The following is a 22,551-nucleotide window of genomic DNA, read 5'->3' as shown; positions in this document are numbered from 1 at the left end:
TATCATAACATTCAAGGATATGGAGCAAGTGCAGGAAATTAGGATTAGCGTGCCTTTAGTGGTAGTTATGTTGGTGCAGACCCAATTGGCCGAAGGGCCTTTTCTGCACTGTATGAATCTATGGCAATGGTCACAACAAGCGTAGAGTGCAGCATAGTGTTGGCATGGCTAAATGGCCTCCTAGCAGAGCGCTTTAGGGAACATCTCCGAGACACCCGCACCAATCAACCAAACCGCCCCGTGGCCCAACATTTCAACTCCCCCTCCCACTCTGCCGAGGACATGGAGGTCCTGGGCCTCCTTCACCGCCGCTCCCTCACCACCAGACGCCTGGAGGAAGAACGCCTCATCTTCCGCCTCGGAACACTTCAACCCCAGGGCATCAATGCGGACTTCAACAGCTTCCTCATTTCCCCTTCCCCCACCTCATCCTAGTTTCAAACTTGCAGCTCAGTTACTGTCTCCTTGACTTGTCCGACCTACCTATCTTCTTTTCCACCTATCCACTCCACCCTCTCCTCCTTGACCTATCACCTTCATCTCCTCCCCCACTCACCCATTGTACTCTATGCTACTCTCTCCCCACCCCCACCCTCCTCTAGCTTATCTCTCCATGCTTCAAGCTCATTGCCTTTATTCCTGATGAAGGGCTTTTGCCCGAAACGTTGATTTCGCTGCTCGTTGGATGCTGCCTGAACTGCTGTGCTCTTCCAGCACCACTAATCCAGAATCTGGTTTTCAGCATCTGCAGTCATTGTTTTTACCTAAATGGCAAACTATACTGAGCATGGTGGGTGTGTGCGGCACGTTGGCTCAGTGGTTAGCACTGCTATCTCAGAGCACCAGGGAGCTGGGTTCAATTCCAAATACTGGATTAGTGGTGCTGGAAGAGCACAGCAGTTCAGGCAGCATCCAACGAGCAGCGAAATCGATATTTCGGGCAAAAGCCCTTCATCAGTTCCCTGGGTTCAATTCCAGCCTTGGGTGACTATCTGTGTGGAGCTTGCCCATTCTCCCCGTGTCTGCGTGGGTTTCCTCCCACAAACTAAAGATGTGCAAGTTAGGGTGGACTGGCCATGCTCAATTTCCCCTAGTGTCCAGGGACATGTGGATTAGTAGCATTAGCCATGGGAAGTATAAGGGGATGGATTTGGGTTGGATGCTCTTTGGAGGGCTGCTGTGGACTTGTTGGGCCAAATGGCCTGTTTCCATACTGTCAGGATTCTATGATAAGGAACTGTGTTTGAACTTTTGCAATATTTTATACAGTGGGTTTCAACGAACAGTGATATATTTCAAAGTCAGAATGGTGATGGGCTTTGAGTGGAACTTGCAGGGGGTGGCGTTCCCATGTATCTGCTGCCCTTGTCCTTCTGGATGGGAAGTGGTTGTGGGGTTTGGAGATCACAATTCTAAGCCATACATGACTCAAGTGCATCAGCAACCCGAGAAAGCAGACAATAAAAATACAAACTCTCAGCTGGAATACATAAACCACAGACATATTTATCCACATTATGTGCATCTGAATGAGAAATAAATACTGTTCGTCGTGTAACTGAGTGGGTTCTGCATACATAATATTAGAGGGGGGTTATATCCCATTAAAGACACCTCTTGTGACAGCTGAACAAAGGAGTGATTGAAACAATTTGGTCATTTAACCTTCAAATCAGATATTACAAACAAGCCGATTATAGAAACTCAAAAAGGAGAATAAAACAGTAAAATGTCACAACTCAGTTTGACATATTTAAACATAGGGTTGTTTAGGAACAAACACCACTAGGGCTGAGTGACTATTCCTGTAATTCTGCTCGCCACATACAGCCATCAGAGTGGTTACCACGGAAACAACATCAAACAAACCAAGGAGGTGGGATTATTGGGGGGCAGCGGTGGCGCTGGGATGGGGTGGGGGGGTGGTGGTGGTGAAAGGGAGGGTGGGGGCAGTGGTAGGGGTAAGGAGCGAGGTGGGGTGAGGTGAGATGAGGTGGTGGGGGCCAGGAGCTCAGGGGTGAGTTGCCTTCCTGAACCACTGCAGTCCATGTGCTGCAGATAGTCCCACAATGCCCTTAGGGAGGGAATTCCAGGACTTTGACCCAGTAACAGTGAGGGAAGGTAAAGGAAGAGACCAACCACACCTTCCAGGTGAAGCAGCACTTTACCTGCACTTCTCACAATCTAGTCTAACACATTTGCTGCTCACAATGTGGTCTCCTTTACATTGGGGTAATGAAGCGTAAACTGGGTGACTGCTTTGCAGGACACCTGCATTCCATCTGCAAGAAAGACCCTGAGCTTCCAGTCGCCTGCCACGTCAACACCCCACCCTGTTCCCTGGCCAACATCTCTGTCTCAGAGTTGCTGCAGTGCTCTAGTGAAGCTTAGCACAAACTGGAAGAACAGCACCTCATTTTCCACTTGGGGACCCTGCAGCCTTCAGGACTCAATATCAAATTCAATAATTTTAGGGCTGGAGACACCTTCTCCCATGTCCTTACCCTGACCCCCATACACCAGGCCTTGTTATCACATGGCCTGCTATGATACACTATCCATTGTTAGCCACGAATGGTCCCCTTTAGCAGCCATTCATTCTCCCAGGCTGACTGTTCTCCACTCCTTTGTTTGTCCAACTGTTCTCTCTCTCTCTGGGTTCTATCCCCACTTACCATTTACTCCTTCCCCCTCCCCCCACCCTATTTTCTGCATAAAAAAAACATTTTTCTAGCTACGATCAGCTCTGAGAAAGGGTCACTGGACCCAAATCATTGACATAGAAACATAGAAAATCGATGCAGGACTAGGCCATTCGGCCCTTCCAGCCTGCCCCACCATTCAATCTGATCATGACTGATCATTAGATTACTTACAGTGTGGAAACAGGCCCTTCGGCCCAACAAGTCCACACCGCCCCGCTGAAGCGCAACCCACCCATACCCCTAACCTAACACTACGGGCAATTTAGCATGGCCAATTCACCTGACCGGCACATCTTTGGAGTGTGGGAGGAAACTGGAGCACCCGGAGGAAACCCACGCAGACACGGGGAGAATGTACAAACTCCACACAGAGAGTCGCCCGGGAATTGAACCCGGGTCTCTGGCGCTGTGAGGCAGTAGTGCTAACCACTGTGCCACCGTGCCGCCCAAACCATGAAATCTCAGTATCCTATTCTCCCCATACCTCTTGATCCCTTTGGCTGCAAGGACCACATCCAGCTCCCTCTTGAATCTATCTAATGAACTGGTCCCAACAGCTTCCTGTGGGAGAGAATTCCACAGGCTCACAACTCTCTGAGTGAAGAAATTCTTCCTCATCTCAGTCCCGAATGGATTACCCCTTATTCTTGGACTGTGACCCTCTTGTTCTGGACTACCCCAACTTCAGGAACATTCTTAACTCTGTTTTCTCTCCACAGATGCTGCCAGATCTGCTGATCTTTTCCAGCAACTTCTGTTTTTGTTTCTGTGGAACTATAATTCACAACAGTGGGAGAATGAAGTGGATAGGTTGACTTGAGTTTCATCTTTGCTAAGAATAAAAGTGAGGTACGGACTTCTCAATGACCAGAAACAAGATCAACATAAAGTATTCTCAGAGCTAAAGGCTCAACAACTGGAGACTGAGGAAGGTTTGGAAATTTAATTGAAATAAGGACATATAGATCCCCATCAAAACAGAAGGATATAGAGGGACAAATCTGCATGAAATTACAGAGGGGTGTAAACATCATTGAATATGCCATGACGTAATTGAGAAGATTGAACCAATTGTGTCACTCTGTTGCACAGGTTGTTCCAAAATCTATAAAATCCGATGAGAACACTTGAAGATAAATGTATGTGATTAACTGCTGCTCAAGACCAAATCAATTCACACCAGATTTCATCAAGACCAGAAAAAGAATTCCATTTATTCTAACACACTCAACATCAACAGGACCAGCAAGAAAAATAAAATGGATTTCTAATCTGTACAATTTAAACTATAAATGGTTTAAGACAAATACTCACCTCAGCTCCAGGACATCTCTGCAGGAGCTCCTCAGGATAGTGTCCGAGGCCCAACCATCTTCAGCTGCTTCATCAATGACCTTCCCTCCATCAGAAGTGGAGATGATCGCCGATGATTACACAATGTCCAGCACCATTCACCGCTCCTCAGATACTGAAGCAGCCCATGTTCAAATGTAGCAAGTTCTGGATAATGTCCAGGCTTGGACTGACAAATGGCAAGTAACATTCATACCACATGAATGCCAGACTATGACCATCACCAAGAGACAATCGTTGACCAGAAACTCAATTGGACTCACCACATAAACACAGTGGCGACAAGAGCAGATCAGAGGCTGGGAATTCTGCAGCGAGTAACTCACCTCCTGACTCCCCAAAGCCTGTCCACCATCTACAAGGGACAAATCAGGAATGTGATGGAATACTCCCCACTTGCCTGGATGGGGGCAGCTACAACAACACTCTAGAAGCTTGACACCATCCAGGACAAAGCAGCCCCCGCTTGACTGGCACTGTATCCACAAACATCCACTCCCTCCACCCCCATCTCTCAGTAGCAGCAGTGTGTATCATCTACAAGATGCACTGCAGAAACTCACCAAGATCCTCAGACAGCACCTTCCAAACCCGTGACCATTTCCATCTGGAAGGACAGGGGCAGCAGATACATGGGAACACCACCCCCTGCATATTCCCCTCCAAGCCACTCACCATCCTTAGAAATATATCCCCGTTCTTTCACTGTTGCTGGGTCAGAATCCTGGAATTCCCTCCCTAAAGACATTGTGGGTCTACCTATAGCACATGCACTGCAGCAGTTCAAGAAGGGAGCTCACCCCCACCTTCTCAAGGGGCAACTAGGGACAGGCTGGGCCCAGCCAGTGACACCCTCATCCCAAAGTGAATTTTATTTTAAATTACAACCTGACTTCTTGTGTTGCAGGAGAAAGTGAGGTCTGGAGATGAGAGTCAAACGGTTTGGTGCTGGAAAAGCACAGCTGGTCAGGCAGCATCCGAGGAGCAGGAGAATCGACATTTTGAGCATAAGCCCTTCATTGGGAATTCCTGATGAAGAGTTTATGCTCAAACCATTGACTGTGGGGGGGGGGATTCAGGGTGATGGGGATCAGGGTGAGGGGGGTCGGGGTGAGGGGGGATCAGGGTGGGGAGGGTCAGGGTGAGGGGATCAGGGTGAGAGGGGATCAGGGTGAAGGGGGATCAGGGTGAAGGGGGATCAGGGTGAGGGGGGGTTGGGGTGAGGGGGTCAGGGTGAAGGGTTCACGGTGATAGGGAGATCAGGGTGAGGGGGGAACAGGGTGAGGGGGGTCATGGTGAGGGGGGATCGGGGTGAGGGGGGATCAGGGTGGGGATGATCGGGGTGAAGGGGGGTCGGGGTGAAGGGGGATCAGGGTGAGGGGGGGTTGGGGTGAGGGGGGGTCGGGGTGAGGGGGGATAAGGGTGAGGGGGGGTCGGGGTGAGGGGGGGTCGGGGTGAGGGGGGGTCAGGGTGAGGGGGGGATCGGGGTGAGGGGGGGTCGGGGTGAGGGGGGTCGGGGTGAGGGGGGTCGGGGTGAGGGGGGTCAGGGTGAGGGGGGGGGTCAGGGAGAGGGGGATCGGGGTGAGGGGGGTCGGGGTGAGGGGGGTCGGGGTGAGGGGGATCAGGGTGGGGGGGTCAGGGTGAGGGGGGGGTCAGGGTGAGGGGGGTCAGGGTGAGGGGGGGGTCAGGGTGAGGGGGGTCAGGGTGAGGGGGGGTCAGGGTGAGGGGGGTCGGGGTGAGGGGGGTCGGGGTAAGGGGTTCACGGTGATGGGGGGGACAGGGTGAGGGGGGGTCAGGGTGAGGGGGGTCGGGGTGAGGGGGGGTCAGGGTGGGGGGGGTCGGGGTGAGAGGGGTCGGGGTGAGGGGGGTCGGGGTGAGGGGGGTCGGGGTGAGGGGGGGGTCAGGGTGAGGGGGGTCGGGGTGAGAGGGATCAGGGTGGGGGGGTCAGGGTGAGGGGGGGGTCAGGGGGAGGGGGATCGGGGTGAGGGGGATCAGGGTGAGGGGGATCAGGGTGAGGGGGGGGTCAGGGTGAGGGGGGATCAGGGTGAGGGGGGATCAGGGTGAGGGGGGATCATGGTGAGGGGGATCAGGGTGAGGGAGGGTTGGGGTGAGGGGTGGTCGGGGTAAGGGGTTCACGGTGATGGGGGGGACAGGGTCGGGTGGGGGTGGGGGAGGGGGGTGTCTCAGTGTCAGTTGTTGTTGTATCCGGAAGCGCCGGCTCGAACCCGGAAGCGGGAGGAGGGAGTGGGCGGAGCTTAGAGCGAGACCCGCATGGAGCCGCTTCCCCAGGGTGGGGGCCGAGAGCCCGGGGGTGGGGGCAGGGTCAGTGCCCGGGCTCTGGGCCCTGGCTCCCCGCTTCCTGCAGCCGCTCACAGCCCGGGCCCGGGCTCTCGGGGAGACATTCCCATTCCCATTCCCAATCCCAGTCCCAGTCCCAGGGCAGACTCCCCCATTCCCAATCCCAATCCCAATCCCAGTCCCAGTCCCAGGGCAGATTCCCCTATTCCCAGTCCCAGGGTAGACTCCCCCGTTCCCATTCCCATTCCCATTCCCAATCCCAGTCCCAAGGCAGACTCCCCCAGTCCCAATCCCAATCCCAATCCCAATCCCAGGGCCAGGGCAGATTCCGTCTTTCCCAATCCAGGAACCAAAGCCGAGAGTCCCATTCCCAGTGCGGGAGCTGAGGGTCTGTACTTGGGAGCCAGTGCCGACAGTGTGGACCCTGATGTGTTGGAGGAGAGGCAGCGATGTTCCTCTGGGAAACGGAAGATCTCCCTGTCAGGGTAAGGATGCTGACTCCAAGCTGTTTGATTGTGAGGGGTGAGAGGGTGATGCTGGTGTCTGTGACAATGCCACTGGAGAGAGGAGGCTCTCAGTCCGAGGGAAGCAGGGACAGCCACTCCCTGTCCATGCAGCTTCTCTGAGCAGAGTTCACGGTCTACGAGTCAATGATAAGGGGCATGACCGTACACAAAGAGGCCATTCAGCCCCTTGATCCTCTCCAAGCGGAATGGATTCTTCCTAAGGTGTGGACACAAGTTCTAGTTGGGGCTTGAGTGGACCTTCAAACCGATCTCTGCTATTTGTGAAGTCTAAGATCCCATTAGCTTTGCTAATCATTCCCTCAAAATGTGCCGTTGCTCTCAAAGCTGGATATACAGGAACCTCCTGTATATATACAGGAATCCCCCTCCTTGTGAGCAGGATTGGGCCCTGTCTCTCAGGAAGGATGTACTGGTATTGGTGGGGGAGCAGGTATATAAGAATGATCCTGGGGATGAAGTATCAGTTGAGGAATGGTTGAGGGCTCTCGATCTGTCACTTGATGGAGTTTAGAAGGATTAGGGGGGGCATCTGATTGAAATCGAATATTGAGGGGCCTGGATGGGGTGGACGTGGAGAAGATGTATCTGGTCGGCATGGACGAGTTGGACCGAAGGGTCTGTTTCTGTGCTGTACATGTCTATGACTCGATAGCAGCAGAGAAGGCAGGAGAATGGGATTGAGAAACACATCAGCTATGGTCGAATGACAGAGCAGACTCGATGGACCGAATGGTCCTATGGTCTTCGTTCTGAGGAAGGGTCACCAGACCCAAAACATTAACTCTGATTTCTCTCCACAGACACTGCTAGACTTGCTGTGCTTTTCCAGCGATTTCTGTTTTTGTTTCTGATTTACAGTATCCGCAGTCCTTTTGGTTTTTACTAAGTTCTGGTTGACCCAATTTATTCTGCTTCTTTCACGCGGACATCATTGGCTGGGTCCTTACTAATTGTCCTGGAAGAAGATGGTGCTGAGACCCTTTCTTGGACCGCTGTGGGGTAGGGGCTCTCAGACTGCCATTAGAGAGGGAGTTCCAGGATTTTGACCCAATGATGGTGAAGTCACGGTGATATATTTTCATGTGAGGGATGTGTGGCTTAGAGGGAAACATGCAGCTGAGACATGCGACTTAGAAAACAAGAGCAGGAGTAGGCCATATGGCCTTTCAAGCCTGCTGCACCATTCAGTATGATCAGGGCTGAACACCCACCTCAGTCCTCTGTTCCTGCTTTCTCCCTTGAGCCCTAAGACCTGTTTCTAACTCTTTTCGAAAACACTCAATCTTTTGGCGCCAACTGCTGTGGTAGAGAATTCTACAGGCTCCCACCCTTCGTGAAAACAGGTCTCTTCAACTGAGCCCGAAATATCCTGCCTTGTCTCCTTTGCCTGTGACCCCTGAGTCTGGGCTCACTGCTACATCTCTGACAAAGGGTTTCACCTTGCTCATTATTCGCATCTTCTCCCAGTTTGGTATCATTGGAAAATGTTGAAATTCTGTGTCCTGATAGCCAAGTTATTTTTAAATGTGACACAAAAACTGGATTGTAGTTAACCGCCAGTCGTCATTAAGTGGTGAATTCAGTATGGCAGCACCTGTACAGGTCAGCATCCATTCACCAGCCAGCCAATACTCAGCTCTCATACTGTATGGATGTTGTTTATTTTGGTATTTCCTACAACATGTCCTGATTAAAAAAAAAACCTTTATTTCAGCAATGCATAAGTTTCTATACAACCAAACAATTAGACTCATTGGTCTGGCACTCAGGGAATGCCACCATCCTCCAGCCTAGGTGGGGAGAGAGATGCAACCAAAAAATGTTTGGTGTTTTGTTAGCTTGGCTGAGGAATTACAGCCTTGCCCCTTGCTATCAATGTAACCTCCCACAGCTCCACAATTCTCCGTGATTTCTTCCCCTCATGAAGTCTAATCCCTCAAACATCCCAACTTCAACCACTTCACCATCGGTGGCTGTATTTTCAGCCGTCTGGACACCAAGCTCCCGGTTTCCTTTCTTCAACCTTTCCACCTGTCTCTCTCGCACACTCTGTGTCTTTCGCTCTGTCTCTGTCTCACACTCGCTCTGTCTCTGTCTCACACTCACTCTGTCTCTCTCTCTTTCACACTGTGTCTCTCTGTCTCGCTCTCTGTCACGCTCTCTGTCACGCTCTCTGTCTCGCTCTCTGTCTCGCTCTCTCTCTCGCTCTCTCTCTCGCTCTTTCTCTCGCTCTCTCTTGCTCTCTCTCTCACACACACTCTCTCACACGCTCCCTCTCTCACGCTCCCTCTCTGTCTCTGTCTCTGTCTCTGGCTCACTCTCTCTCTCTCTCTCTCACTCTCTCTTTCTTTAAGCCCTGCTTGAGATCCACCTTTTTGGCCAAACGTTTGGTCACCTGCCCCAATCACTCCTGAAGTAAAAGCAGAAAGTGCTGGAAAAGCTCAATAGGCCTTGCAGTGTCTGCATGGAGGCAGAGTTAACATTGCAACTCGGCAGGCTCATCTCCAGAATATCTCCTCCTGCTGGCCCTTTCAGGCAGTCACCATCAACATGATCACAAGACTGACCAGCTCCCACCAACCACAGTCTCCTCCAAACCTTTCATTCCTTTAATATACCAATATCTATCATAATGGCATAGAGGTCTACAACATGGATACAGGCTCTTCGGCCCAACTTGTCCATGCCGCCCAGTTTTCACAGTTTTAACCTGCATTTGCTTGCGTTTGGTCCATATTCCTCTATACCTGTTGTCTTGTATGTTTTCAATGATTGAGTATTCAGTCTTTTGGATTCATAACCCTTCAGCTGAAGGAATTACTCTTCATCTCAGTTCAAAATAATTGACCTGCTTATTCTGAGACCGTGGCCCCCAACTCTCAACTTCCCAACCAGGGTTAAAAATGATCTTGCATAATCCCTTAGAGTGTCTCAGTGATGTAGGAATAGGAGTAGGTCATTCAGCCCGTTGAGCTTTTTCGACATTCAACGAGATCATACCTGATCTGTTACCTGACTCCACGTCCCTACCTTTGGCCCATAGCCCTTAATAGCTTTTGCTTAACAAAAAATTATCTATCTCAGGTTTAAAATTTACAACTGATCGAGCATCCATTGCAACTTAATGAAAGGAGTTCCAAACTTCTCCCATCCTATGTGTGTGGAAGTGCTTCCTAACATCTCTCCTAAATGGTCCAGCCCTAATTCTCAGATATGTCCCTAGTTCTGGAATCCCTAACCAATGAATCGACCCTGTCTTCTCATGTTAATATCCTGAAGACTTCAATCAGATCCCTCCTTAACCTTTAACATTCGAGAGAAAATAGGCCTCATTTGTGTAATCTCTCCTAATAACAATCTCTGAAATCCAGGTATCATGAAAACATAGAATGTTACAGCGCAGTACAGGCCCTTAGGCTCTCGATGTTGTGCCGACCTGTGAAACCAATCTGAAGCCCATCTATCCTACACTATTCCATTTTCATCCATATGTTTATCCAATGACCATTTAAATGCCCATACAGTTGGCGAGTCTATTATTGTTGCAGGCAGTATATTCCATGCCCCTACTACTCTGAGTAAAGAAACTACCTCTGACATCTGCCCTATATCTATCACCCCTCAATTTAAAACCAAGACCCCATGTGCTAGCCATCACCATCGGAGGAAAAAGGCTCTCCCTGTCCACCCTGTCTAACCCTCTAATTATCTTATACGTCTCAAGCCACCTCTCAACCTTCTCTTTAACGAAAACAGCCTCAAGTTCCCTACCGTGGGGAACCTTACCAAATGCCTTACTGAAATCCATATATACCACATCAACGGCTTTACCCTCATCCACCTGTTTGGTCACCTTCTCAAAGAACTCAATAAGTTTGGGAGGCACGACCTACCCATCACAAAACCGTGTTGACTATCCCTAATCAACTTATTCCGCTCTAGATGATAATAAATCCTATCTCTTAAAACCCTTTTTAGGATGTTGTGAAACTTGAAAGGGTTCAGAAAAGATTTATAAGGTTGTTGCCAGGGTTGGAAGATTTGAGCTAAAGGGAGAGGCTGAACAGGCTGGGGCTGTTTTCCCTGGAGCGTCAGAAGCTGAGGAGTGACCTTATAGAGGTTTGTAAAATTATGAGAGGCATGGATAGGATAAATAGACAAAATCTCTTCCCTGGGGTGGGGGAGTCCAGAACGAGAGGGCATAGGTTTAGGGTGAGAGGAGAAAGATATAAAAGAGACCTAACGGGCAACTTTTTCATGCAGAGGGTGGTACGTGTATGGAATGAGCTGCCAGAGGAAGTGGTGGAGGCTAGTACAATTGCAATATTTAAAAGGCATCTGGATGGATATATGATAGGAAGGGTTTGGAGGGATATGGGCCGGGTGCTGGCAGGTGGGACTAGATTGGGTTGGGAATTCTGGTCAGCATGGACGGGTTGGACCAAGGGGTCTTTTTCTGTGCTGTACATTATTATGTCTCTATGACTCAATAACTTTACCCACAACCGAAGTAAGGCTCACAGGTCATTAATTTCCAGGGTTGTCTCTACTCCCGTTCTTGAACAAGGGAACAACATTTGCTATCCTCCAATTTTCTGGCACTGTTCCTGTAGATGATGATGATGTAAAGATCAAAGCCAAAGGCTCAGCAATCTCCTCCCTGGCTTCCCAGAGAATCCTAGGATAACTCCGATCTGGCCCAGGGGATTTATCTATTTTCACACTTTCCAGAATTGCTAACACCTCCTTGTGAACCTCAATCTCGTCTAGTCTCCGTATTCTCCTCGACAACGTTGTCTTTTTCCAGTGTGAATGCTGAAGAAACATATTCATTTCGCGCTCTCTCTTGTAAACCCATGTTGTACTCCCTCCAATGACAATCTACCCTTCCTAAGGAGAGATGCCCCAAGCTGCTCACAGAGCTCCAACTGAGGTCTACCCAGGGTTCATTGTATTTGCCTTCCTACTGCCAACTGAACCTGCATGTTAACCTTAGGAGAATCCAGAACCTGGATTCCCAAGTCACTCTGTTTTTCCGATTTCTGAAACCTTTTTCCATTGGGAAAATATGCCTCCATTCTTCCTACCAAAGTGCACAACCTCACACTTGCCCACATTGTATTCCATCTGCCACTTCTTGGTCCACTCTCCCAAACTGTCCAAGTCCTTCTGCAGCCTCCCCAGTTCCTCAATGCCACCTGTCCCTCCACCTCTCCCTGTGTCATCTGCAAAGAGATAGATACAGGAGGAGAAAGAGAGACAGTGTCTGAGAGATTCAGGGAATTAACGCCATGTTGTTGGGCACGGGCAGCTGAAGGCACAGACCCCACTGAGGAAGTGATTAACATCAATCCAGAATATGAGTTGATTGGAAGAGCGACTGTGGCCATCTCTGATGGAGAGAGATCATCTACACAACAGGAGGTAAGGCAGGTGCCCCAGCCACATTCTGAGGGAGGGACCTGTCCGGTGGTTGACGCAGCCACAAATCTGACCTTGGCCGTTTATTCTGGAGGTGAGGGAGTACTTTGAGGTTGGTGTAGGATTCTGGAATTCCCAATTTAAAGCTGTTCCCTTTTCATTTTGTCTCCAAACAGGTGTGAAACATGTGGCGGTGCAGAGGCAAAATACAGGTGTCCTCGCTGTCTGGCCTATTCTTGCAGGTAGAAGACCAAGTTCTAGTGAATTTTATAAAACATTGATGCAACCACAGCCTAAGTATTGCGAAGGAGAGCCAGTGGCCTAGTGGTAATTATCACTAGGCTATTAATCCAGAGAAAGTGAGGACTGCAGATGCTGGAGATCAGAGCTGAAAATGTGTTGCTGGAAAAGCACAGCAGGTCAGGCAGCATCCAAGGAGCAGGAGAATCGACGTTTCGGGCATGAGCCCTTCTTCAGGTCCAAGGTTAACAGTATATAAACAATTCCTGAAGAAGGGCTCATGCCCGAAACGTCGATTCTCCTGCTCCTTGGATGCTGCCTGACCTGTTGCGCATTTCCAGCAACACATTTTCAGTATTAATCCTGAGACCCAAGTAATGTTCTGGGGACCTGGGTTCGAATCCCACCATGGGAGATGGTGGAATTTGAATCTAATGAAGGAAAAAAAGTCTGGAATTAGGCCAAATAAACCATGGAACTGTTATTATCTGTAAACCTATCTGGTTCTTGTTGTTGTGGTTCTGTTCGCCGAGCTGGGAATTTGTGTTGCAGACGTTTCGTCCCCTGTCTAGGTGACTTCCTCAGTGCTTGGGACCCTCCTGTGAAGCGCTTCTGTGATGTTTCCTCCAGCATTTGTTGTGGTTTGAATCTGCCGCTTCCGGTTGTCAGTTCCAGCTGTCCGCTGCAGTGGTCGGTATATTGGGTCCAGGTCGATGTGCTTATTGATTGAATCTGTGGATGAGTGCCATGCCTCTAGGAACTCCCTGGCTGTTCTCTGTTTGGCTTGTCCTATAATAGTAGTGTTGTCCCAGTCGGATTCATGTTGCTTGTCATCTGAGTGTGTGGCTACTAAGGATAGCTGGTCGTGTCGTTTCGTGACTAGTTGGTGTTCATGTATGCGGATCGTTAACTGTCTTCCTGTTTGTCCTGTGTAGTGTTTTGTGCAGTCCTTGCATGTGATTTTGAACACTACATTGGTTTTGCTCATGCTGGGTATCGGGTCCTTCGTTCTGGTGAGTTGTCTGAGAGTGGCTGTTGGTTTGTGTGCTGTTATGAGTCCTCGTGTTCACAGTAGTCTGGCTGTCAGTTCGGAAATGCTCCTGATGTATGGTAGTGTGGCTAGTCCTTTGGGTCGTGGCATGTCCTCATTCCGTTGTCTTTCCCTTAGGCATCTGTTGATGAAATTGCGGGGATATCCGTTTTTGGTCAATACGTTGTATAGGTGTTCCTCTTCCTCTTTTTGCAGTTCTGGTGTACTGCAGTGTGTTGTGGCCCTTTTGAACAGTGTCTTGATGCAACTTCTTTTGTGTGTGTTGGGGTGGTTGCTTTCGTAGTTCAGAACTTGGTCTGTGTGTGTGACTTTCCTGTAAACCTTTGTGGTGAATTCTCCGTTCGGTGTTCTCTGTATCATCACGTCTAGGAATAGAAGTTGGTTGTCCTTTTCTTCCTCTCTAGTGAATCGGATTCCTGTGAGTGTGGTGTTGATGATCTGGTGTGTGTTCTCTATTTCTGTGTTTTTAATGATTACAAAGGTGTCATCCACATATCTGACCCAGAGTTTGGGTCGAATTTGCGGTAAGACTGTTTGTTCTAATCTTTGCATTACCGCTTCTGCTAAGAGTCCAGAGATGGTTCACTATCTGGTTCACTAATGGGAAGGAAACTGCCACCATTACCCACTTCAGACCCACAGCAATGTAGATTACTCTCAAGTGACCCTCTGGTAATTAAGGATGGGCCTAGCCATCCTAATAAATGCCTCTGAACTAGTGATGCCCAAATGATTAAAACAAAAATGTTTAGAAAATCATAGTAAAATCAGCATATGCCTAGGTCCCTTGAGCCTGCTCTGTCACTCAACAAGATCCTCGTTGGTCTGTTTTAACAACTGAGGCTTGTTTTCTCTCAAATGCAGAAAATTAAGGGATGATCCAGTAGAAGTTTTCAAGATATTAACAGGAAGAGACAGGATAGATACAGATAAACTGTTTCCATGTTTAGGCGTTCTAGAACCAGGGACACAGTTTGAGAATGAGTGCCACACTGTTCAGGAGAGGTGTTAGGAAGCGCTTGGACACCAGAAGGTGGGTGATATTCACTAGTGGTGAGTGACCTGTCTGCATTTGGGTCTGTTGTCTCCCAGTTGGTAGTTCTGGGCAGTGTGTGGTGGGCATGGAGCTGGAGAAGCTGCCAGTCCTCTCCACACTTGGAATCATTTCCTGTTGATTTGTTTTGCAGCTTACCCTGTGTGAAGAAACACAAAGCCGTGAATGGCTGCAACGGAGTGCGAGATAAAACAGCCTTTACACCCCTCAGTCACTTCACCGAGATGCACCTCCTCAGCGGTAAGGGTCTTTCGGTCTGGGGGTTGGGTGGGTCTTTTTACGATGGGCGCTGATGTGGTCTTGCTGATTTAGATTACAGGTTTCTGGAGGACACTGGGAGATTGACAGACATCGCAAATCGTGACCACACCGTTCACCGGCCGAGCACCAACAAATTTGTACGTTCCAACCTTGGTACCGATCGGGGCTTTTCGTGAGAGTTTCACTTCATTCAGGGATGACTGCTGCCTCACAATGCGGTTCAAGCAGTTTGTCTGCTGTTCCATTCTAGGAAGAGTCATCCCGGATTCTCAACGTTAACTCTGCTTTTCTCTCACCACGGAGGTTAGGGGATAGTGAGGACTGCAAGTGTTGGAGAGTCAGAATCGATAAAGCGTGACGCTGGAAAAAGTACAGCAGGTCAGGCAGAGTCTGAGGAGCAGGAGAGTCAATGTTTCGGCTATAAGCTGTTCATAAAACAGATCCTGAAGAAGAGTCTTGCCTGAAACGTCGACTTACCGAGACCCTCTGTGAGCTACCCCCAAAAAAATAATATCATTCCTGAAATAAGGGGAACAAAATTGCTCCCAATACTCCATATGTGATCCCCCTCAGCACTTTGTAAGACTATGGTTCCACTGTTTTCTCAGGGAGAGAGTTCCAAAGAATCAACACCTTCCAAAAGAAAAGATTTGTTTCATCTCTGTTTTAACTACAAATTGAGGGGTGATAGATTTAAGACAGATGTCAGAGGCAGGTTCCTTATTCAGAGAGAGGTAAGGGAGTGGAATGCCCTACCTGCCAATGTAGGCAACCCTGTCACATTAGGGGCATTTAAACAATCCTTGGATGAGCACATGGATGATGATGGGATAGTGTAGGGGGACAAGATGAGAATAGTTCACAGGTCGGTGCAACATTGAGGGCCGAAGGGCCTGTTCTGCGTTATATTGTTCTATATTCTAAAGAGTAACCTCATGTTTTTAAACAATGGTGGGAGATGGAGAGAGACAGGGAAGATGGAACCCAGTGGCAGCCATTACAGTCTTAGACCCCTGTGACCCCATGATTGACCCGTACCTGTGGAAGCCCTGTTCTAGACTATACCCTCTTTGGTTCAGAGTGCTCTCAAGTTTTCAGATCATCTGGAAAATCTGAAATTGAGGAGGTACAGAATTATCAGAGAATCTTGCATCTATCCGAGTGTTAGGGCACAATCAGGAAGGAGCTGGAGGATTTTGAAAGCAAGGTTACGAATTTTAGAAGTCACTGGATTAACCTTCACCTTGGGCAAAGTGTTAGTTTTACTGTGAGTGATTCTCTTGAATATTCTCCTGTGTTTTTGTGATGGTGTCTCTTCCTTTGCAGCTAAACATTATGAAAAACAGAGCTCTGAAACATAACATCAACCTGAAGCTTTTACCCATTGGGTTTACAAAAAGAAGAGAGAATTCAACGTATTTCAATAAGAAGTAAGTTTTCATAGTGAGGTGAGGGTAGTGAACGATGGAAATCTGTGCAATTCCACTCTTGCCCATGAGTGCTAGGAGAGTGTACCCTTTCTGAACTGACACCTTTGGATAAGACAGGGGAAGACAGAAATTCACCTGCTTAGATAAAACGTAGTCCTGTTTATGTTGCACGGTATTTTAGACACAGTTTGTTAATAGGTGGTGCCATAGTGAGAATGGTTAATAATCCATGAGGCCCCAGTTGATGCTGTTGGGAACATGAGTTTGAATGGAATTTAAATTCACTTCATAAACCCAATGGGAATGGTTTAGAAAGCTGCTGTCAGTAATTGTGAGCATTAAATTATCATCAATTGTCACTAAAAAGCTATCTCATTACTGGGAACACTGGAATTGGAGAAGGCCATTCAGCCCCTTGAGCCTGTTCCACCATTTAATATGATTATGACTGATCTGTGGCCTAACCCCATATACCTGCCCTGGGACCATATCCCTTGATATCCTCCTAACCCCATATATCTTGGCCCAGAACACTTCATACCCTCCCTACTCCATATACCTCCCTGGATCCATATCCTTCATACCCTCCTACTGGGCCCATAACCTTCATACCCCCCTAACCCCATATACCTGCCCTTTGCCCATATCCCATCATACCTTTCCTTAATGAAGAAACATCTATCTCAATTTAAAATTAACAACTGATCTCGCATCCACTGCTGTTTATGGAAAAGTTCCTAACATCTCCCCTGAATGCTCTGGACCATAATTCTCAGACTATACCCTGAGTTCTAGAATCCCCAACCAGTGGAAATAGTTTATCTTTGCCTATCCTGACTTGTCTTGTTAATATAGAGTGTGGTGCTGGAAAAGCACAGCAGGTCAGGCAGCATCCAAGGAGCAGAAGAATCGACATTTCAAGTATAAGCTCTTCTTCAGGAATGTGACATTTCCTGTTGAAGGACTTATGCCCGAAATGTTGATTCTCCTGCTCCTCGGATGCTGCCTGACCTGCTCTGCTTTTCCAGCACCACACTCCCAACTCTGATCTCCAGCATCTGCAGTCCTCACTTTCTTCTTGTCAATATAGAGTCATATTCACACAGAGCCAGACCAGTCCACACTGAATATAATCCCAAACTAAACTCCTTCTGTCTGCCTGCACTTGGCCCATATCCCTCCAAATATTTCTTATTCATGAACCTATCCAAATGTCTTTTAAACATTGTAACTGTACCCACATCCACCACTTCCTCTGGAAGGTCACTTTACACATGAACCACTCTGTGTTTAAAAGAAAAGTTGCCTCTTTCATCCTTGTTCATTCTTTCTCACATATGCCCCCAGTCTTGAAATCCCCTACCTTAGGGAAAAGACTCCAGTCATTCACCTTATCTATAGTCCCTCATGGTTTTATCAACCTCTATAAGGTCATCCCTCAACCTCCTACACTCCATGAGAAAAGTGTTCCAGTCTGTCCAGGTTCTTATAAATCAAACCCTCCATTCCCGGTAACATCCTGGTTAACCCTTTCTGAACCCTCTGCAGTTTAATAAAATCCTTTACTACAGCATAGCGGCCAGAACTGGACACTGTACTCCAGAAGAGGCCTCACCACTGTCCTGTACAACCTCAACATAACGTCCCAACTCCTATACTTTGATAAGATTCCCCAACCCAGGAAACAGGCCTAATTTGTATAATCTCTCCTAATAATGTAACCCCTGAAGTCCAGATATCATTGTGCTCCCTCTAAGGTCATTCTGTCCTTCCTCAGCTATGGTGCCTAGATCTGTGCTCAGTACTCTGTGTGGAGTTTACCCATGGTTTTGTGCAACTGCAGCATAACTTATACATCCTTGTACTGCAATGTTTGTGACGTTTTAAACATCAGTGCCCCTGAACTCCCAAGTCTCTTTGGACATACATTTTATTTAACTTCATACTGTCTGGAAAGTTCTCTGAATTATCCTTTTTTGGTCCAAAGTGGGTAACATCACATTTGCTGACATTGGACTCCATCTGCCATGTTTCTGCCCATTCACCCAGTCAACCAGTGCATCATCTCCCATTTGGTTTAACTCCAGGGAATATAGAGCTGGTCTCCTTCGGACAATCCCTAAAATCCAGAAACCACCTGGTGAAGGCTTGTCGCACTAATTCCAGAAATCCAATGTTGGACTTTCCTCCCAAGTCAGATGTCATATGATGCCAGGTTTTAGTCCAACAGGTTTATTTTAAATCACAAACTTTCAGAGCGCTGCACCTTCTTCAGGTAATCTGACGAATGCACTGCATCTGATGAAGGAGCAGCACTCCGAAAGCTTGTTATTTCAAATAAACCTGTTGGACTATAACTTGGTGTGGTGCGACGTTTGACCTTATCCACCCCGGTCTGACACCAGCACCTCCACATCACATGCTCCCTCCCAGGCCAACATTTTTTCCTAAGGTGTGATGTCCAGGTTGGTGGTCAGTACTTCAAGCGGAGTCGAACCTCCTGTAGATAATGAAATCCTCATCTGGTATGGCCTACACGTGACTCCAGACCCATAGCAATGGGAGTGACTCTGAACTGTCCTGTGGCATGGTCCAGGAAAGCCACACAGTCTGATACAGATATCACGAAGATGGCAGTGGTTCAAGGAGGCAGGTCAGCACCAACCTACCTCTCAGGGTCATTAAGGAGTACAATAAGTGCTGGCTTGGCAAATGGTACCCACATCCCGTGAATGAACATAAAGTATGTCATTATCAGACGGTCACACTGTGCTTGTTTTGTCTGCTCTGGGGTTGGCAGTGTGGACCGAGAGGACAGTGAGTGCTTCCTGAAGTTAACCTGACAAATGAGACACTGTGAGAATGTTTGTGTGTTTGGCATAATGAGGCTGGTTTTAGACTTCCTTCTCCAAAGTTCTGATTTGGGCACCATGCCAGCTGGTCATCATAGCCCCCTTCTGCCCGTCCTGCAGTGTCACTGTCTTGTTCAAACTCCCTATCTCAGGGGGACACATGGATGTTTCTGTACTGCCATCAGACATCAGTCTCCCACCCTCCTCGCAAAGGAAGGTATTCTTGCATGTGTGCTGTGGAGCTGGGCACTGGACACTGTGCAACGCTGATGGTGTGAGCACACGTTCAGCTGCTCTGAGGAGATCCAGCTGCAAAGGGAAAGGTTCCAAATATCTAACACCATCTAGCCCCTCCTGGGAGAGGAGGGGAGGGTGGGGGGAGCCAGTATGAGATTTTCCATTTTCCATTTCCCATTGCCGTTCATCCTGTTGCTGTGGAGACTGCCAAGTTTTGTGATTATTTCTGTGTCGTCTCTGATCAGAAAGCTTGCACCAGCAAGGTATCCGCTCCTCCTGACAACAAACCTCAAGACTGATGTAGATTTGTTTAGAATCTGTGGGGCTTTGATATTGTGTGCAGTTATGGTCACTGCATTATAGGAAGGTTGTGGAAGTTTTGGAAAGGGTTCAGAGGAGATTTACCAGGATGTTGCCTGGTTTGGAGGGAAAGTCTTACGAGGAAAGGTTGAGGGACTTGAGGCTGTTTTCATTAGAGAGAAGTTTGAGAGATGACTTAATTGAGACATATAAGATAATCAGAGGGTTAGTTAGGGTGGACAGTGAAAACCTTTTTCCTTGGATGGTGATGGCTAACACGAGGGGATATAGCTTCAAATTGAGGGGTGACAGATATAGGTCAGGTGTCAGAGGTAGTTTCTTTATTCATCGAGTAGTAGGGGCATGGAATGCCTTTCCTGCAACATTAGTAGACGCGCCAACATTAAGGGCATTTCAATGGTCATTGAATAGGCATATGGATGATAATGGAATAGTGTAGGTTTGATGGGCTTCAGATTGGTTTCACAGATCAGCGCAATGTTGAGGGCCGAAGGGCCTGTACTGCGCTGTAATGTTCTATGATGTCTCTGAAGCCGTGATGTGGTTTTGAAACACTACTGAAAATGTGTTGCTGGAAAAACGCGGCAGGTCAGGCAGCATCCAAGGAGCAGGAGAATCGACATTTCAGGCATGAGCCCGTCTTCAGGAAGAAGGACTCATGCCCAAAACGTCGATTCTCCTGCTCCTTGGATGCTGCCTGACCTGCTACGCTTTTCCAGCAACACATTTTTCAGCTCTGATCTCCAGCATCTGCAGTCCTCACTTTCTCCTTTTGAAACACTGGCCTACCAAAGGAAAGTCAGCCTGGATCGCAATGATGCATCTTGGGAAACCGCTTTGAGATTTGGCTGAAAAAAGCCAGGATTCTTCTAACTCTGGAAAGGAATGCTGTAAATTTCCTGGAGCAGCCAAAGGATTTTGTGAAAAACCCTTCCCGAAAGCAAATTAGCTGGTGCTGGGTCAGACAGGACTGAGAAGATGCTTTGTCTTGTGGAACAATCTGGAACGCGGGGACACCGTTTGAAAATGAGGAGTCTCACAGTTATCGCAGAAATAAGGGGGATTCTCTCCCCTCTGACCGGCATTAGTCTGGGAATTCTGTTCTCCGTGGGGGAGTGGAGTCTGGCTCATTGAACATGTCTGCAGCTGAGTTAGAGAGATTTTTCATTGACGGCAAAGTCTATTTCAGACCGAGGTGAGGAATGTTTTCTCTCAGAGGGTGGTGAAGCTGTCGAATTCTGTTACTGTAGAGGGCTGTCGAGACTGGTTTGTTGAGTATACTCGAGGTTGAGGCAGACAGATTTTTAAGAGGATCAAGATTATGGCAAAAAAGCAGGAAAGTGGATTATCAGATCAGGGGTTGGGAGGATGGGCTGGTTTGGGAAGCAGTGTTATGCCAATAGCTTGGGTTCAATTCCCATCACTGGCTCAGGTTACCCTGATTGACTGTCCTCAAAGTGTCCCCTCACCTGAGGCATGGTGACCCTCAGGTTCAACCCCCAGCAGTCGAATCTCTCTAGTGACAGAGTAGCCCTATGGACTGGTAAGACTACAGCAATTTGATTTGAATGGCAGTGTATACCCGATGGGCTGAATGCCCTGTATCTGGTCTTATAATTGCTGTTATTTACTCTCAAAGTGAGGTTGAGTGCACTTCGGGAGCATGAAGGCGATCTGACAGAGAGTGTGCGATTAGGTTGATTGAAATATTTGCTTCTCTCTGGACCCCTTTCCAAAGCCCCTGGACAGTCCAAAGTAGTTCACATACTGGATTAGTGGTGCTGGAAGAGCACAGCAGTTCAGGCAGCATCCAACGAGCAGCGAAATCGACGTTTCGGGCAAAAGCAGAGTGGGGAATCTATGGAATTCACTGCCACAGAAGGCTGTGAGGGCCGGGTCACTAAGTATATTTAAAACAGAGATAGATGGGTTCTTAAGTATCAAGGGTTACAGGGAGAAAGCCGGGAGAGTGGGGTTGAGAAACTTGTCAGCCATGACTGAATTGCAGTGCAGACCTGATGGGCTGAATGGCCTATTTTCTGTACCTATATCTTATGATTGAACAAGTAACATTCTGAAATGTTTCGATAGGTTTGAGGCAGACAGCCCGGCAGAAGGGGCTAAATCTTGGGTCACTGTCCCAAATTTGTAGGTCAGCCATTTTGGATGAAGCTGAGGAGATATTTCGTCAATTGGAAGGTTTGGAATTCCTGATGAAGGGCTTTTGGCCAAAACGTCGATTTCGCTGCTCGTTGGATGCTGCCTGAACTGCTGTGCTCTTCCAGCACCACTAATCCAGCATTTGGTTTCCAGCATCTGCAGTCATTGTTTTTACCTCAAAGTAGTTCACACTGAGTGAGGTGTTTCTGGAATGTAGTTGCTGCTAAAATGGAGGGAAATCTGCAATGGGTTCCTACACAGCAAGCCGCTAGAAATAGCAATGAGAAAATAATCAGTTGATCCATTGAAGAACAGGAGTAGGCCACTAGTTCCTTCAGTGGCAGCTAACCTATCCAACAGAATTGTGGCTGATATTCCAGGCTAAATCCACCTCTCCCAATTGTTTTTCTTTATGACAGTGATGTGTATCATACTGGTAGGGTCAGCATGTATTACCAATCTCTAATTGCCCTGAACAAGGTGATGGTGCATCCTTCCTTGATCCCCTGTAGTCTTTGCTGCCTCCGCTGCTGTAGGGAGGGCATTCCACAAATTTGACACGGTGGCGAGAGTCCTCAGTCTGCAGACATCTGGTTACTCTAAGTCTGAACACCCACAACCGTCTGAGATAGAGAATTCCA

The 22,551-nt window shown here is 48.2% G+C and overlaps 1 protein-coding gene across 2 annotated transcripts in view; it reads left to right on the top strand.

Moving 5' to 3' along the window:
* The first annotated feature begins 6,301 nt into the window (after window positions 1-6,301).
* LOC140480145 (box C/D snoRNA protein 1-like) overlaps window positions 6,302-22,551 on the top strand; it is a 42,577-nt gene continuing 26,327 nt past the window's right edge. The window contains exons 1-5 of one of the 2 annotated variants that reach the window (XM_072574854.1): window positions 6,302-6,841; window positions 12,481-12,546; window positions 14,783-14,889; window positions 14,962-15,047; window positions 16,237-16,340. In XM_072574854.1, coding sequence (XP_072430955.1) covers window positions 6,330-6,841; window positions 12,481-12,546; window positions 14,783-14,889; window positions 14,962-15,047; window positions 16,237-16,340 — 875 coding nt within the window. In that variant the 5' untranslated portion in view covers window positions 6,302-6,329. The remainder of the gene's footprint in view (window positions 6,842-12,480; window positions 12,547-14,782; window positions 14,890-14,961; window positions 15,048-16,236; window positions 16,341-22,551) is intronic. The other variant, XM_072574855.1, reaches the window with a different exon arrangement.

Source organism: Chiloscyllium punctatum, chromosome 7 (genome assembly GCF_047496795.1).
Source record: "Chiloscyllium punctatum isolate Juve2018m chromosome 7, sChiPun1.3, whole genome shotgun sequence".
In the NCBI taxonomy this organism is placed as follows: Eukaryota; Metazoa; Chordata; class Chondrichthyes; order Orectolobiformes; family Hemiscylliidae; genus Chiloscyllium; species Chiloscyllium punctatum.
Note: the sequence above shows the minus strand (reverse complement) of the source record. Positions and strands in the feature narration are given on the sequence as shown.